Source organism: Mya arenaria, chromosome 11 (assembly GCF_026914265.1).
Source record: "Mya arenaria isolate MELC-2E11 chromosome 11, ASM2691426v1".
Taxonomy (NCBI): Eukaryota; Metazoa; Mollusca; class Bivalvia; order Myida; family Myidae; genus Mya; species Mya arenaria.
Genome location: NC_069132.1, coordinates 25208433 through 25223958, shown reverse-complemented (window position 1 = coordinate 25223958; position 15526 = coordinate 25208433). Strand labels below are relative to the sequence as shown.

Sequence of the window (15526 nt, the reverse complement as noted above, 5' to 3'; positions counted from 1 at the left end):
TGCCATATATTTTCGATCATGATTTAGGGGAGTATATTTTGCCCCTAAGTAAAGCCCCCTCTAACGTCAATTGCTGGATCCGCCCCTGTAAACTCCTTTCATGCTACAAGTATATGTTTCGACTGGAGATGTTAGCACGTCTGCCGTGAACAGAAAGGCAGTAACCTCCAAGAGTTTGGAAGGTTTTTTCGCAAAAAACACACAACACATCTTCATTCCTCACATAAACGGTAATGAACTACTTCCTCGACAACTATCTACACACTACCGTGCGTTGTCTACATATTTGATCGCACGTACACGCAAGTCAATGCCCATCAATTACTTTAGGAATGTTTTATTACAAAAAAACAACACCGTCTTTCTCAAGAATACTTCTTCTTCTAAAGTCTATGATATATGTTCTATGCCTTGGCTGCACATTTTAACGCATCAGTGAACCCAGACAATTGGAACACCTCGGTTGTCAGGATTGGTACCCAGGGTGTCACCTATGCTCCAGCCTACATAGAAAAGAACCCACTGACAATGACGCCAACTGTCACGTAAGATTTGTGTTCATTTTTATTAAACAAATAATCAGTACTCTGGCTTTGGTCCAAACCCATCTGGAAATGATATTATTCCCCTGGTCAATGACATCTTACCTATTGTTACATATGGATGACAATGTTTGCTATGACCGCAATCCCTGGTACGGTGATCTATCCTGGCAATTACCAGCCGAGAGTGGTTTAATTGTGTTATTTGTACGGATAATTATCTGAAAATAATAAAAACAGTAATGCCATTTTTTTCTTTCAGTTTAACACCCCCGCATGAGCAGATGTTCAGACACGTTTTTCATATCATGTTTCAACTTTATGACATGTTCAACATACATAACAATATACAACTCGGAAAGTTGGCAGTGGTATCGAATGCATTTCAGGAAAAAAAAACAATAAGCCACAGGAGAAAATTAATCATTTAGTTATTGACTAAAATAGATATCAATATAAATCATATAAATGCGCAGTTCATAAAATTATGACATTTCCGGGTATTAAACTCTGAGAGGACCGATTTTACGTCGCCCAGATCTTATATAAAACCACAAAATGACGTTATTTTATATTATTTTCTACGAATGGCAGCCGATATTTATTTATAAAAACATCTATTGTTATTTGTTAAGTATCAGCATTGTGAATAGTTCCTTTGTTTTTTGTTTGCGTGGGTTTTTAAATACAAAGCTTTGGATTGAGTCACGTTTGTGGTCACTTTAGGTACATGAACACTATCAATGATTACTCAATAATAAATGATAACTAATTGAAACATAATTAATTTGTTCTCACAGATTTACACAGAGAAGTGAACTTAAATTCAGTAACTTAATTCTCCAACAATCCTTTCCCATGGGCATTATTTCCGAACGAAATCTTAAACCTGATTGGAGTTTTTCATAAACCAATCAATCAATAACATCAATATTTATTTATAATTAAGATCAAAGATCATTATTTTTTCTATCAAACAATAAAATGCAACTTGCCTTTAACATAAAGTAACATGACCCTATGAGAAATAAATTATTATCAGTAAACTCATCTAAGACATTAATTCAATCGTGGCAGATGTCAACGGTCTTTATTCGCATCGGAGAAAAGAAATTTAATGAGTTTTCTTTTCAAACGATCAAACTTTTTACAATAAAACCAATCAAACATAAGAAAACGCAATCTAGAAAGCTGATGCACAGGTGTTTAATTCTAATGTACCAGAAAGGTGAAGCTTTTTGAAGTTTATGGTTTCTGTTTTATTTGGAGATGTCTAAAAATGATATCCGATCGTCTAAATACCGTTTAGTTTTCGTGTGAAGTTGGAATAAAATTGAAATAAAATTGAAATCTGAACCGGTTTAACGATTCTGATGCTGATCTGCCGTAAATTGTTACTCAAACGAAGCAGTGTCTCAATCGGTTTGACACATTGCCCCCTGCTATGAAAATTGCATTTTGTAATGCAAACATTGTCGAACTTCAAGATTGATGAACTTCAAGATTGATAAGTGAAAAGGAAACGTATGTTTTATATCTTCCACTTTCTGCTCGTTGTAAACAGTGGACACCTGCAAGAGGTTTGGATCACACGTGCACTATCAGGGTGGCGACTAATACATGTACAACACTACACCAAGTTATAATTTCGTGTTTCATATGATCGATTTAAGAACCTAATTCACGTCTGCGTATCGGTTAAGCAGGTTCACTGCAACTATCTAAAGACGAAGCGTTGCTACAGCAAGTTTATATACGCGGTACCCCCACCCCCCACATACACACACACACCCTACACCCCGTTGCAAATTGATTTTAAACGAGACTCCTTTACACCTTAAATGTAACAAAATGTCAATAATTGTATACTAAAACAAACCGTTTTTATCTCTTCTTCCAATTTTGTTTAAGGTCAAAATTTCGTCGTACATTTCAAATATTGATCCAGCAAAAAAATGTGCATCGGCCGGGAATCGAACCCGGGCCGCCCGCGTGGCAGGCGAGCATTCTACCACTGAACCACCGATGCTTACGAGATAGTGGTATAAATACTGTTAAATATTACGCTTAAAATGATATACATACACTTTCCACGTGCGTCAGATAAAATGTGCATTATCAGGTATTTATAAACCATTGTAATTATGAACATAAATATATTCTATTGCTAGAATAATGAAGCTACTAGTGCTAGGCCATCAATTCACAATGAAACTGGTGCAAAAAACAACTTGTATCATACCTGGTAATGTAGTTTTTTTAAAACTTCTATGAAGTAACTAAAAGGTTACTCCCTTTTGTCATAGTGTAAAAACTAAGTAACTGTGCATACATTTATGCCTGGCCCAGTTTAGCTCAAGACAAATCACCGTGGAAGTCTTAAGGAACGAATAAGTGGAAGTTTTTGTTATTTTAGTGATACAGTACATATATATTTGATGGGATTATTTGAGTAAAACAGTACGAAAAATTAGCCACATTTGTGAGATAGCAATGCAAGTTCTTAAATTGCAATAACCTGTACTGGTATAGTACTGAATTTGTTTCTCGAAGTTCCAGGAGTTACACACAATTTTAAAGATATCCACACAAGGTGAAACTTGACAAACTGTTTTTAAATTTAACATTTCTTCTTTTATACAGCACTAAATATAGATAGATAGAAGGCAACCAATGGTGTTTTCGATGATTAAATACACAAACGGAAGTCACCAGATGCGTAGATATATAAATGACAAAGTTAAACCACCTTTAGTTTACATAGCTTTTATTAATAAATGGAATACCTGTAAAATAAATTAGGAAACAAAACATATCAGGACAACCCATGAAAAGTGGTATACAATCAACAAAAACACTGTCCACAAATCTGTATAAACTGTCGTACTGCAGATGAAAAGACTTCTGATTAAAAAAAAACTGTATATTTTTATCTTCATTTTTGCAGGATCAGATATTTAAAAAACTTCCATAGGGTTTAAAACATTAATAGTGTGGCTATATATCTGGTACAGTGTACATGCATACTATTATGTCATCTTCTGTCTACTGAGAATTATTTAGCCCCCAATTTCTTTAAAACTGATGATTGAAACTGGGACCAGTAAAAAATTATTAATCATACTCACAGACAGTATTTTATACTATTAACTTAATAGCTCATAATGCAGTACAAGGGAAGCAACTCAAATACAAATATTTTGACCAAACTATTGAAGTGTTTATCAAAATTTCATCAATACATATGAATAATATAAGTTTATATGATATATCTGTTGACTACGAGGAAAATGTGATGTCAAGATTCAGCACGAAATACAAATACTTATATACAGTAGCTCTAATATCTAATATTGCACCAAAATGATCAGTCTTGAAAAAACATCAACATAATCATGAAAAATATATTTGAACTGCAAATAAGCTATGTATAATATGCATTAATTTAAGCTCTTGAATCATATTTAAATTCATTCAACCTTTGACAAAATATTCTACAAAAAATAACATCTATCAAAAATAATGAATTTGGAGAAAAAAAGTTCTATAAAGTATAACTAACTGTTCAGCCCTATAAATTTTGTTCATTAAAGCTTTTTTTACAATACTAATATTTTCAGAAATTTAAAAAAAGGATAATCTCTGCATTACATAAATGTAGTTTGTTAATTAATTAGATATCTGATTTATTCACCAATTTTGCGTCACACTATCCGTACAGAAAGATCAAATTCTGTCTATGTACACTGTACATTGTACATAATGTTGATTCTGTAAAAACTTTACCATAATATACATATATATATGCACAAGAGATCCTCCGAGCAAACATCAATGCTTATTTTCCTCAGTCAATTAAGGGGCTTAACTCGGAAAATATTTAAGCCGGAGTTATGGACTCTGCTATACATGTGCTTATTGTCTCTATCATCATGTGTACCAAGTTCCAATGAAATATCTGGACTGTGTTTTATGACCCAGGTTAAAGAGTTTGTACAATGTCACCCACTATGACGATACCTAGGACCCATAAACTGATTGAAGAACTGGCAGAATTTCCCAATACTTGTCTAGCATACTAAAGATTGTGGGTAAGTTATATCATCTTATCGTTTCACAGGTTTAATCCATATTGGGCAGGTTACCAACAATGGTTGATAGGTCCGTGACGATAATTAGGTTATGATAATAATTTGTCTTTTCTTTTTGAAAACAGACAAGCTGACACACGTTTTAAGTTTGGATAGTACAAAGCTTTTAAGAAACTGCAGCTACATGTATATACCAAAGACTGCAACATGGTTTGAAATCACAGTGACATTTACACAAAATATAACACAGATAATACCGTTCATATATAAACGTCATATTTTTGTATAAACATAATTAATAACTCCTCTACGAACACATATAAAACTGAAATGTCAGCATCTCATTCACCTGAGGTTTATACATGTATTTTATATTTACAAAATAGTTTAATGTACAGAACGAAACGCCAAGTGAACATTGAAGTTTGACTGTCACATTACAACTTTTACACAAACATACATGTATATGTACTGGAATGTCACTTCTTTGACCTGACAACTGCGGACAATTGTGTTTGGTTCCAACGCAGTACACCCTGTTTCTGGGCCTCTATACAATATTCAGTGCTGTTGAATCTATTCATGACATTGTATAATGTTCTGTTCAGAATCACCTCTCACTGACATAGCTCAAATCCTTAACAATTTTCTTTATTCCCTTGTAACAATTTCTAAATATCCTTCGCAAATTAAGAAATACCTATGCCTTACACTTTGAAGTACTGTAGTTAATCCAAACTTAAAACTGCATTTCATTCTTCCCTTCAGAACTCTTCAATGCTTCAAATAGTTGATGCCTTGCTTTAGATCAACAAGAAGCTTTTGAAATGTGTTTTTCACTTGTGTCCACTTGCTAAACAATACTGGACACATTTTAAGGGTTTGTTTGACTGATATCACTTCATTTTCTTACCAACAAGATCATCCTCTATTCAACTTGACACAAGTTATAAAGATGACCAATTGATCTTTCATTTGATTTAATAATAAAAACAATTAATTGCTCACTTTAAAACAGATGAGGTAAATTTTGACTGATTCTCTTTTTAATGTAAAGAAATTCATAATCCATCCTCATTTTCACAAAATCTATTTAAAGGTAAGTAATCCATCATTTTGTTTAACTGACGCGTTCCCGAGAAGTGTTGACTGCTGCCGAGATGCGTTTCTTGTTGCGTATTTTCATCTTGGCCATATCTTCTCCAAAAATATCCCCTGTTCTCAAAGCTGATACAAGGTCATCAAATTCACCTAGAAAAGAGAATAAGGTTAAATAGATGTACATAGTCCTTCATCATTTGCAAATGCACTTTCCAATTACGGACTTTGATATGTATTTCGGAATTATTCAAACTAGTGCTAAGAAATAAGGCCTTGTAAACAGATGTTTGTTTTACTATGAACACGCAAGCTATGCCTCCTTTCTAACAGAAACTCATTCATAACTGCATTCAGTGTTCATTTTTGATCAGGGAAAAATATAGAAGAAAAATAAGGTGATCTGATTTAAGAAAGACATTTTTGTTAAATCAAGTTTCCTATGCAAAATGAAATAAAGGCAAGTGTTAATACAAGTACAGCTTGATATTTCATGCTAACAATCTGTACTCAGAAACTTGTTTTAGTTTGATTAATTTTTGCAAGAAAGACAATTTTCTGTTGTTTTCATTTTAACCACAAACATTTACTCCAAAAAAAATGAACGCTTGAGCAATTTACAACATTGTCCTTCCCTGATTCCCTACCTTTATCACTGCCGTTCACTTGACCATTCACCATCCCATTGCCTCTCTTCAGCGATCGTTGTTCACGCTCCTTTCTCAACTGTAAGAAAGACAGGAAAAAGTTCACTCTTTGCATTTGCACATTTTTATTTAACCATGTATGTATACAATTGCCTATTTCTTTTACACTTCTGTTTCTTGGCATTATTAGATAATATCAGCAAAAATGTTATTAACAAACAGGCCATATTTAGATTATAATAATTCATTTTAGCTTGAATGTCGAAGCAGCTATCAGTTGATAAGAGCCACTCTTAAGTCTGTTTCTGGCATAAAAGAGTTGAGGGGCTTAGAGATTTTAGCCCTGGAGGACAAGATCCAATGACCTCGTTGGGGAAAGGTTGACACCTTAACTACTAGACAACTTAATTAGAGGCAATTTTAAAGGACAATTATTCAAAGATTTATTTCAGGATTCTCTTTGTGTTTCATCTTTTTCTTAATAATTATGCAAACATCATGAAACAAGTTTTTGATATTGTTTTGAGCAATACTGTTCAGAGAAACTAAACGGTAAAGCGCAAAATAAAAATCACATAAAACAGAGGACTATCACTCAATCCCTGCCAAAAGCAATCAATTAGTAAAAAAAATCAAGCCGTCTCACTTGTTGAAAAATAATATTAGTATCTGACATAAAACTTTAGAGTACATTTAATCAAATAATTCTGTTTTTAATGTTGATTGAGTGAACAGAAGTTATACATGAAAAAATAAACTTATGAGCCAGGCATAAGTTCAACTGCATTATCTTTAGTTGTGACATTGCACTTTATAATTAGAAAACTTGGACTGAATTGATGAGCTATTTAATCCCCCACCTTTTCCTCCAAATGCGCACGTTTTTCATCTTCCTCTTTCTGTTTACGTATTCTCTCATTCTCATCCCGTGCGTCTGCCATCGACGTCATAAAAGAGCTGAAATTCCCGAAAAACTCATCCGGTTGACCGCCATCTTGGATTCCGAAACATTTTTGACACGTCTCAAACTGTAAGATGACATATAGGTATTGTTTTACAGATAAAGACATATAGGCAATCAATATATTTGCAAATAAACATTGTTTTTTATTTATTTTTCCTGCTAAAATCAACATTTTTTCCCTTTACCTAATAAATTGACTTCCCTATTTATATCAATGGATGTAAAATATTGAATAAACAAATAATCAGGCATAAGCTTTTTAAAGAAATTATGTTCTTCATTTATCTTTAAGTTTCCACTGTCAATGATCATAAAATAAAAGTTCCAACATTACTGGAGACTTGTCTTATATAAAAAAATACCCTATAAATATAAAGCTTTAAGAGAGTGATAGGAACAGCTAAAATAGTGTTTACAATCATTTCTCTACTTATTTTTTTCTCAATTATTAAGAAGACTACTGACTTGAACAAACTCCAAAATGATGCATGATATTTTTTAGTGTGGTATTTAGCATGGCTAGTATAGGGAAATTTTCAACACCACTAAGATACTTTGTTTTTATGTTTGCTTCAAACAATAATGTAAACTTAATGATTAAGTCTTGGTATTGAAGCAAAAATAAACACTAACCATTACGTAGCATTTATTTTCTGAAATCTAGACTAAACTCAAGGCATTTACAATTCCTTTTTACAGTTTTTAAACAAATGCTAACCTTTTGTTTCATCTCTGCATGTGCTTCTTCTACGTCTGAGAAGTTGTAGGTTGCCACGGTCGCAAACTGTGACATCACTGAAATGAACCTGTCACCGTAGGCTGGTGTGTGATGCTGGAAGTAAGCCAGCTCCTTCTCAATTTCCTTCAAACCAGCACGCAATGTTCCTAGCTCCTTATCCAGCTCCGAAAAACTGAAAGAAAGCAAACGAATGAATACCAGTTGACATGATTATATCTGCTGTCGGGAATTGAATATTTTAGTGTATCCAGACCCAGATGTGTTTGTTTGTTCACACAGTTCACATCTTTTAATTGGTTTAACAGGTATGAATATTCAATCTGGATGGCTCAGAGTCATGTCAGGTCAACAAAAATGAATTCCGAGAGCTTGATTATTTTGGGTTTTATCAAATGCATTACGAATATCTTATTTTGTTTCAAATTACATGTATATATTCTTTTGCTAAATTGTCTTACTACCAAATTACATATATATAAGTGAAATTGCTCTTTAATAAAACAAAATGATACACCTTGCTGCAATTCTTTCATTTTTATGACACTTACTTTACTTTGGAAGCAGTTTTGATAAAGCTGAGATCTGTTCCTATCTTCAATACATCAGGAAACTGAAACAGTATATATTTCTTGTCAAACATATTTGTACTACTTTCTTTGCGTAACTGAGTTACCATGGTAGCAGGAGCAACATTGGTGGATGCCATTGGTTTCCTGGGTAGAATATAAGTTAAATTAAAACTTGATAGGAATTAGCAACATGCTACATATATCATTTTAATGTATATCGTCATTGAAAACATATGTACGAAGTTTAAATATTTAATCCTTTTGTTGTTGGGACAATTATTTAAAGATTAGAACATTGTTTCTGATGCTTACTCAGTGACTATTACACCATGGACTATGACAAAACCCTGTCTTTTTCTCTCTTCAAAAATGTAAGGTATACCAACTTATAAACTTTTAACTGCCTACAAGTGATCAACTTTCGTACCCTTTTCTCCACAGTATCGACCATGTAATGCAGCAGGGTGACCTGCTTGTTGATACTGGACTTCGTATCCATCATATTCTTGAGGCTTGTCACTGTGAAACCCCGTGCGTTACCCCTCTGGCCCCTGTTCATGTAGTTACCGAATGCCAGCACGATTTCCAGAAGCTTCTTGAGACGCCTGCTTTTCATGAGCTGTTTGGAGCCTTCATATACCGCTGTATAGAGGAAAGGAAATATTTTTTTAAATAAACAAACTCAAGCTTAAATTATACTTTTAACTAGACACTTGTGAAATTTGATTGGGAGATGTAGAGTAGAATGTGGGTGCTGTCTACATCAGGTGAACATTTTACCTAACTTTCATGAATATCCTTCAAGGGGTTTAGGAGATATGAAGCGGACACACAATTTATATCTCAGACTTTAGAACTTGACTTTCAGCCAGTGTACCTAGTATGTGGGTGCTGCAAATTGTCTTCATTAGGTGAACATTTGACCTGAGTTTCATTAAAATTCATCAAGAGGTTTATGTGATATGGAGCTGAGATGAAATATATGGCTCTTTTGACCTTGAACTGTGACCTGGAGTCAGTGCATCTATTCTGTGGTTTAACTGCTTGTTGCGTAAATGTGGTTAACATCTCATCCAAGATTCATGAAAATCATTGTAGGAGATACAGAACAAACATGAAAACTATGATTCAAACTTTTCCCTTTAAACTGTGACCTTGACCTTGGCCTGTTATGTGGTTTTTGCATGTTGCATCGATGAAGTGTTTAATAACAAACATGAGAGGATGAGAGTGGTATAGATGTTCGCCTCTTATCCAAGTTTTGGGCTCTATAAATTGGCATCTCAGAAATGACACTATAGTACTGGTTTTAATTCCCAGAAAACATACTTGAGCAAAATGCATATCAAGATATAGCCTTTTTCACAATCAAACTAAATTAAATAGGTACAAATTGATCTTACTTTACATAATTTAAATGTTCAATTACTTATAAACTAAACTATAACTAAACTAAAGAAAACATTCTTACCTTCAATTCTTGGTTTGATATCTGACATTCTGTCCTGGTATTTTTTCTTAAAGTATAAGGCTTTTACCCTCTGTTCATAATGGGTCATTCTGAAATTAAGTAATGAAATCCTAAAACATTCCACAATTTTATTCATATGATTACCCAGTAAATATAATATTAATCTCTATAAAATCTTTTGCGGACAGTGTCTTCATAGTGTCTGAATGGACATCATACATTGTATTACAACAAATTTAGTTGGTATTACTTTTGAACCCATAACATAAGAGGCCACTTAATTACACTTTCTTGAAAAGGAACTTATAAGCCCAGGACAAGGTTCTACCAAATCCAATATCAATAATCACCAATTTTACCCCTTTTTTGATCAATCATAAGTGAAAAAACTTTACTAAATTAAACAACTCAAAGAGGAACTTAAGCTTAGATCTTGTTTTAATCAAATCTATAATTAACAATAACAAATTGATAAATTTATGAGCAAAGAAATTATACTTACTTGCCCATCTCAAAAAGGAACTTGTCGGCCCGCGCCAGGTTTTCTGTCTCGCTACCAAGCTCTGATAACAGCTGCATCTCTTCAGGGGTTGGCACATACTTAAGCAGCTGAAAGTAGCAACATCAGTGGGGGGTTTAAAGGGCATTTACATGTCAGAATACAGCACCTACAGAAAGAGTTGAAAAAAGTTCATTTACAGAACTGTTTAAATTGTGAAGAAATCTTTACTTAATCTGAGGTGTTGGAAGTGCCTACCGTAAGCGTTTTCTTAATGCCACTCATAAAAGGGATATTATGCATACAAAATTGTGACTGAGCTTGGGAAGGAATGGATGAAATAGTTATTATTATATAGCAGACATGAAAGTGTGATACTGCAAGGTCATACCTTTATGTTTGCCATGCAGGTGATATAATAAATGTAAGTACCTGTTCTAGCATATCTTTTGGAATGTCTTCATGTTCGTCCATACTAAGTATAGCTGCCCTGATTTCCTCATTGGAAATCTTCAATTTGGAGAGTAGAATGGTGCAGTTCTGAGCCCGGCGACCATCTATCACTGATAATTCTTTGTTCTTTGGTGGCGATTTCCCAGAGGTTCTTGTGTCTTCTGAGTCGTCTGATTTCTTTTGATACGCGGAGAATGTGTTCTCAAAGTCCTGGAGGTCTAGTAATGAATAGAGCTGAAACAAATATAGGCATAATAAGCTAAATATTACTGTAAAGCAAACAAGCTGAACTACTCATACAATATAGACACAATAAGATCAGTCCTACTGTAGAGCACACAAGCTGAACTACCTGTACAATATAGACACAATAAGATCAGTCCTACTGTAGAGCACACAAGCTGAACTACTCATACAATATAGACACAATAAGATCAGTCCTACTGTAGAGCACACAAGCTGAACTACTTGTACAATATAGACACAATAAGATCAGTCCTACTGTAGAGCACACAAGCTGAACTTCTCATACAATATAGACACAATAAGATCAGTCTTACTGTAGAGCACACAAGCTGAACTACTCATACAATATAGACACAATAAGATCAGTCCTACTGTAGAGCACACAAGCTGAACTACTTGTACAATACAGACACAATAAGATCAGTCCTACTGTAGAGCACACAAGCTGAACTACTCATACAATATAGACACAATAAGATCAGTCCTACTGTAGAGCACACAAGCTGAACTACTTGTACAATATAGACACAATAAGATCAGTCCTACTGTAGAGCACACAAGCTGAACTTCTCATACAATATAGACACAATAAGATCAGTCCTACTGTAGAGCACACAAGCTGAACTACTCATACAATATAGACACAATAAGATCAGTCCTACTGTAGAGCACACAAGCTGAACTACTTGTACAATACAGACACAATAAGATCAGTCCTACTGTAGAGCACACAAGCTGAACTACTCATACAATATAGACACAATAAGATCAGTCCTACTGTAGAGCACACAAGCTGAACTACTCATACAATATAGACACAATAAGATCAGTCCTACTGTAGAGCACACAAGCTGAACCACTTGTACAATACAGACACAATAAGATCAGTCCTACTGTAGAGCACACAAGCTGAACTACTCATACAATATAGACACAATAAGATCAGTCCTACTGTAGAGCACACAAGCTGAACTACTCGTACAATATAGACACAATAACATCAGTCCTACTGTAGAGCACACAAGCTGAACTTCTCATACAATATAGACACAATAAGATCAGTCCTACTGTAGAGCACACAAGCTGAACTACTCATACAATATAGACACAATAAGATCAGTCCTACTGTAGAGCACACAAGCTGAACTACTTGTACAATATAGACACAATAAGATCAGTCCTACTGTAGAGCACACAAGCTGAACTACTCATACAATATAGACACAATAAGATCAGTCCTACTGTAGAGCACACAAGCTGAACTACTTGTACAATATAGACACAATAAGATCAGTCCTACTGTAGAGCACACAAGCTGAACTACTTGTACAATATAGACACAATAAGATCAGTCCTACTGTAGAGCACACAAGCTGAACTTCTCATACAATATAGACACAATAAGATCAGTCCTACTGTAGAGCACACAAGCTGAACTACTCGTACAATATAGACACAATAACATCAGTCCTACTGTAGAGCACACAAGCTGAACTTCTCATACAATATAGACACAATAAGATCAGTCCTACTGTAGAGCACACAAGCTGAACTACTCGTACAATATAGACACAATAACATCAGTCCTACTGTAGAGCACACAAGCTGAACTTCTCATACAATATAGACACAATAAGATCAGTCCTACTGTAGAGCACACAAGCTGAACTACTCATACAATATAGACACAATAAGATCAGTCCTACTCTAGAGCACACAAGCTGAGCTACTTGTACAATATAGACACAATAAGATCAGTCCTACTGTAGAGCACACAAGCTGAACTACTCATACAATATAGACACAATAAGATCAGTCCTACTGTAGAGCACACAAGCTGAACTACCTGTACAATATAGACACAATAAGATCAGTCCTACTGTAGAGCACACAAGCTTAACAACTTGTACAATACAGCCACAATAAGATCAGTCCTACTGTAGAGCACACAAGCTGAACTACTTATACAATATAGACACAATAAGATCAGTCATACTGTAGAGCACACAAGCTGAACTACTCATACAATATAGACACAATAAGATCAGTCCTACTGTAGAGCACACAAGCTGAACTACTCATACAATATAGACACAATAAGATCAGTCCTACTGTAGAGCACACAAGCTGAACTACTTATACAATATAGACACAATAAGATCAGTCCTACTGTAGAGCACACAAGCTGAACTACTCATACAATATAGACACAATAAGATCAGTCCTACTGTAGAGCACACAAGCTGAACTACTCATACAATATAGACACAATAAGATCAGTCATACTGTAGAGCACACAAGCTGAACTACTCATACAATATAGACACAATAAGATCAGTCATACTGTAGAGCACACAAGCTGAACTACTCATACAATATAGACACAATAAGATCAGTCCTACTGTAGAGCACACAAGCTGAACTACTCGTACAATATAGACACAATAACATCAGTCCTACTGTAGAGCACACAAGCTGAACTACTCATACAATATAGACACAATAAGATCAGTCCTACTGTAGAGCACACAAGCTGAACTACTCATACAATATAGACACAATAAGATCAGTCCTACTGTAGAGCACACAAGCTGAACTACTTGTACAATACAGACACAATAAGATCAGTCCTACTGTAGAGCACACAAGCTGAACTACTCATACAATATAGACACAATAAGATCAGTCCTACTGTAGAGCACACAAGCTGAACTTCTTGTACAATATAGACACAATAAGATCAGTCATACTGTAGAGCACACAAGCTTAACAACTTGTACAATACAGCCACAATAAGATCAGTCCTACTGTAGAGCACACAAGCTGAACTACTTGTACAATATAGACACAATAAGATCAGTCCTACTGTAGAGCACACAAGCTGAACTACTCATACAATATAGACACAACTAGAGATTGCTTTTTTGAAAAAGCGCATGTCTCCCCCATTGTGTGGTCGTAGGTGAGAAATAATCAATGATGGATCCCAAAATCAATAGGGGCCATCAACTAGTCATGACTAACTGGCATACCAAGTATGAAGTTCCTGGGTGTAAACGTTCTTGAGTTATTGAGCAGAAACCGGTTCTTCACCTCAAGGTCAGTGACTTTGACCTTTGACCAACTGATTGCAAAATCAACTAGACATCATGACCAACCTCACTTCAAAGTTTGGTGAACCTAGATCAAAGCATTCTCCTGATATTGCACGGAAATATTTTTTTACATTAGAGGTCACAGCGACGTTGACCTTTGACCTTGTGACCCCCCAAAATATAGGAGTTTTCTAAACCTCATGATCAACCTCCCTACCAAGTTTGGTGAACCTAGGTCAAACCATTCTCAAGATATTGAGCGGAAATGTTTTTTACATTGGGGGTCGCCGCGACCTTGACCTTTGACCTAGTGACCCCAAAAACAATAGGGATCTTCTACACCTCATGACCAACCTCCCTACCAAGTTTGGTGAACCTAGGTCAAACCGTTCTCAAGATTTTGAGCAGAAATGTTTTTTATATTGGGGGTCGCCGCGACCTTGACCTTTGACCTAGTGACCCCAAAAACAATAGGGATCCTCTACACCTAACGACCAACCTCCCTACCAAGTTTGGTGAACCTAGGTCAAACCATTCTCAAGATATTGAGCGGAAATGTTTTTTACATTGGGGGTCGCCGCGACCTTGACCTTTGACCTAGTGACCCCAAAAACAATAGGGATCCTCTACACCTCACGACCAACCTCCCTACCAAGTTTGGTGAACCTAGGTCAAACCATTCTCAAGATATTGAGCGGAAATGTTTTTTACATTGGGGGTCGCCGCGACCTTGACCTTTGACCTAGTGACCCCAAAAACAATAGGGATCCTCTACACCTCACGACCAACCTCCCTACCAAGTTTGGTGAACCTAGGTCAAACCATTGTCAAGATATTGAGCGGAAATGTTTTTTACATTGGGGGTCGCCGCGACCTTGACCTTTGACCTAGTGACCCCAAAAACAATAGGGATCTTCTACACCTCATGACCAACCTCCCTACCAAGTTTGGTGATCCTAGGTCATGCGGTTTTCCAGTTATCGATCGGAAACGAAGTGTGACGTACGGACGGACTGACGGACTGACGGACTGACGGACTGACGGACTACCGGACTACCGGACTGACGGACAAGGCAAAAACAATAAGATCAGTCATACTGTAGAGCACACAA

The 15526-nt window shown here is 35.5% G+C and overlaps 1 protein-coding gene and 1 non-coding gene across 7 annotated transcripts in view; both read right to left on the bottom strand.

Moving 5' to 3' along the window:
• Positions 1-2500: 2500 nt before the first annotated feature.
• Trnag-gcc (transfer RNA glycine (anticodon GCC)) lies at positions 2501-2571 on the bottom strand. Its single transcript has one exon. It is a non-coding gene; the product is annotated as a tRNA-Gly (tRNA).
• A 727-nt stretch (positions 2572-3298) lies between these two features.
• Positions 3299-15526, bottom strand: part of LOC128208910 (disheveled-associated activator of morphogenesis 1-like) — a 43229-nt gene continuing 31001 nt past the window's right edge. For all 6 annotated transcript variants that reach the window (XM_052912608.1, XM_052912614.1, XM_052912610.1 and 3 more), the window contains 9 exons: positions 11053-11307; positions 10624-10730; positions 10122-10210; positions 9078-9292; positions 8630-8691; positions 8061-8253; positions 7239-7406; positions 6379-6457; positions 3299-5884 (listed from right to left, as the gene is read on the bottom strand). In XM_052912608.1, the coding sequence (XP_052768568.1) occupies positions 5754-5884; positions 6379-6457; positions 7239-7406; positions 8061-8253; positions 8630-8691; positions 9078-9292; positions 10122-10210; positions 10624-10730; positions 11053-11307 (1299 nt within the window). In that variant the 3' untranslated portion in view covers positions 3299-5753. The remainder of the gene's footprint in view (positions 5885-6378; positions 6458-7238; positions 7407-8060; positions 8254-8629; positions 8692-9077; positions 9293-10121; positions 10211-10623; positions 10731-11052; positions 11308-15526) is intronic.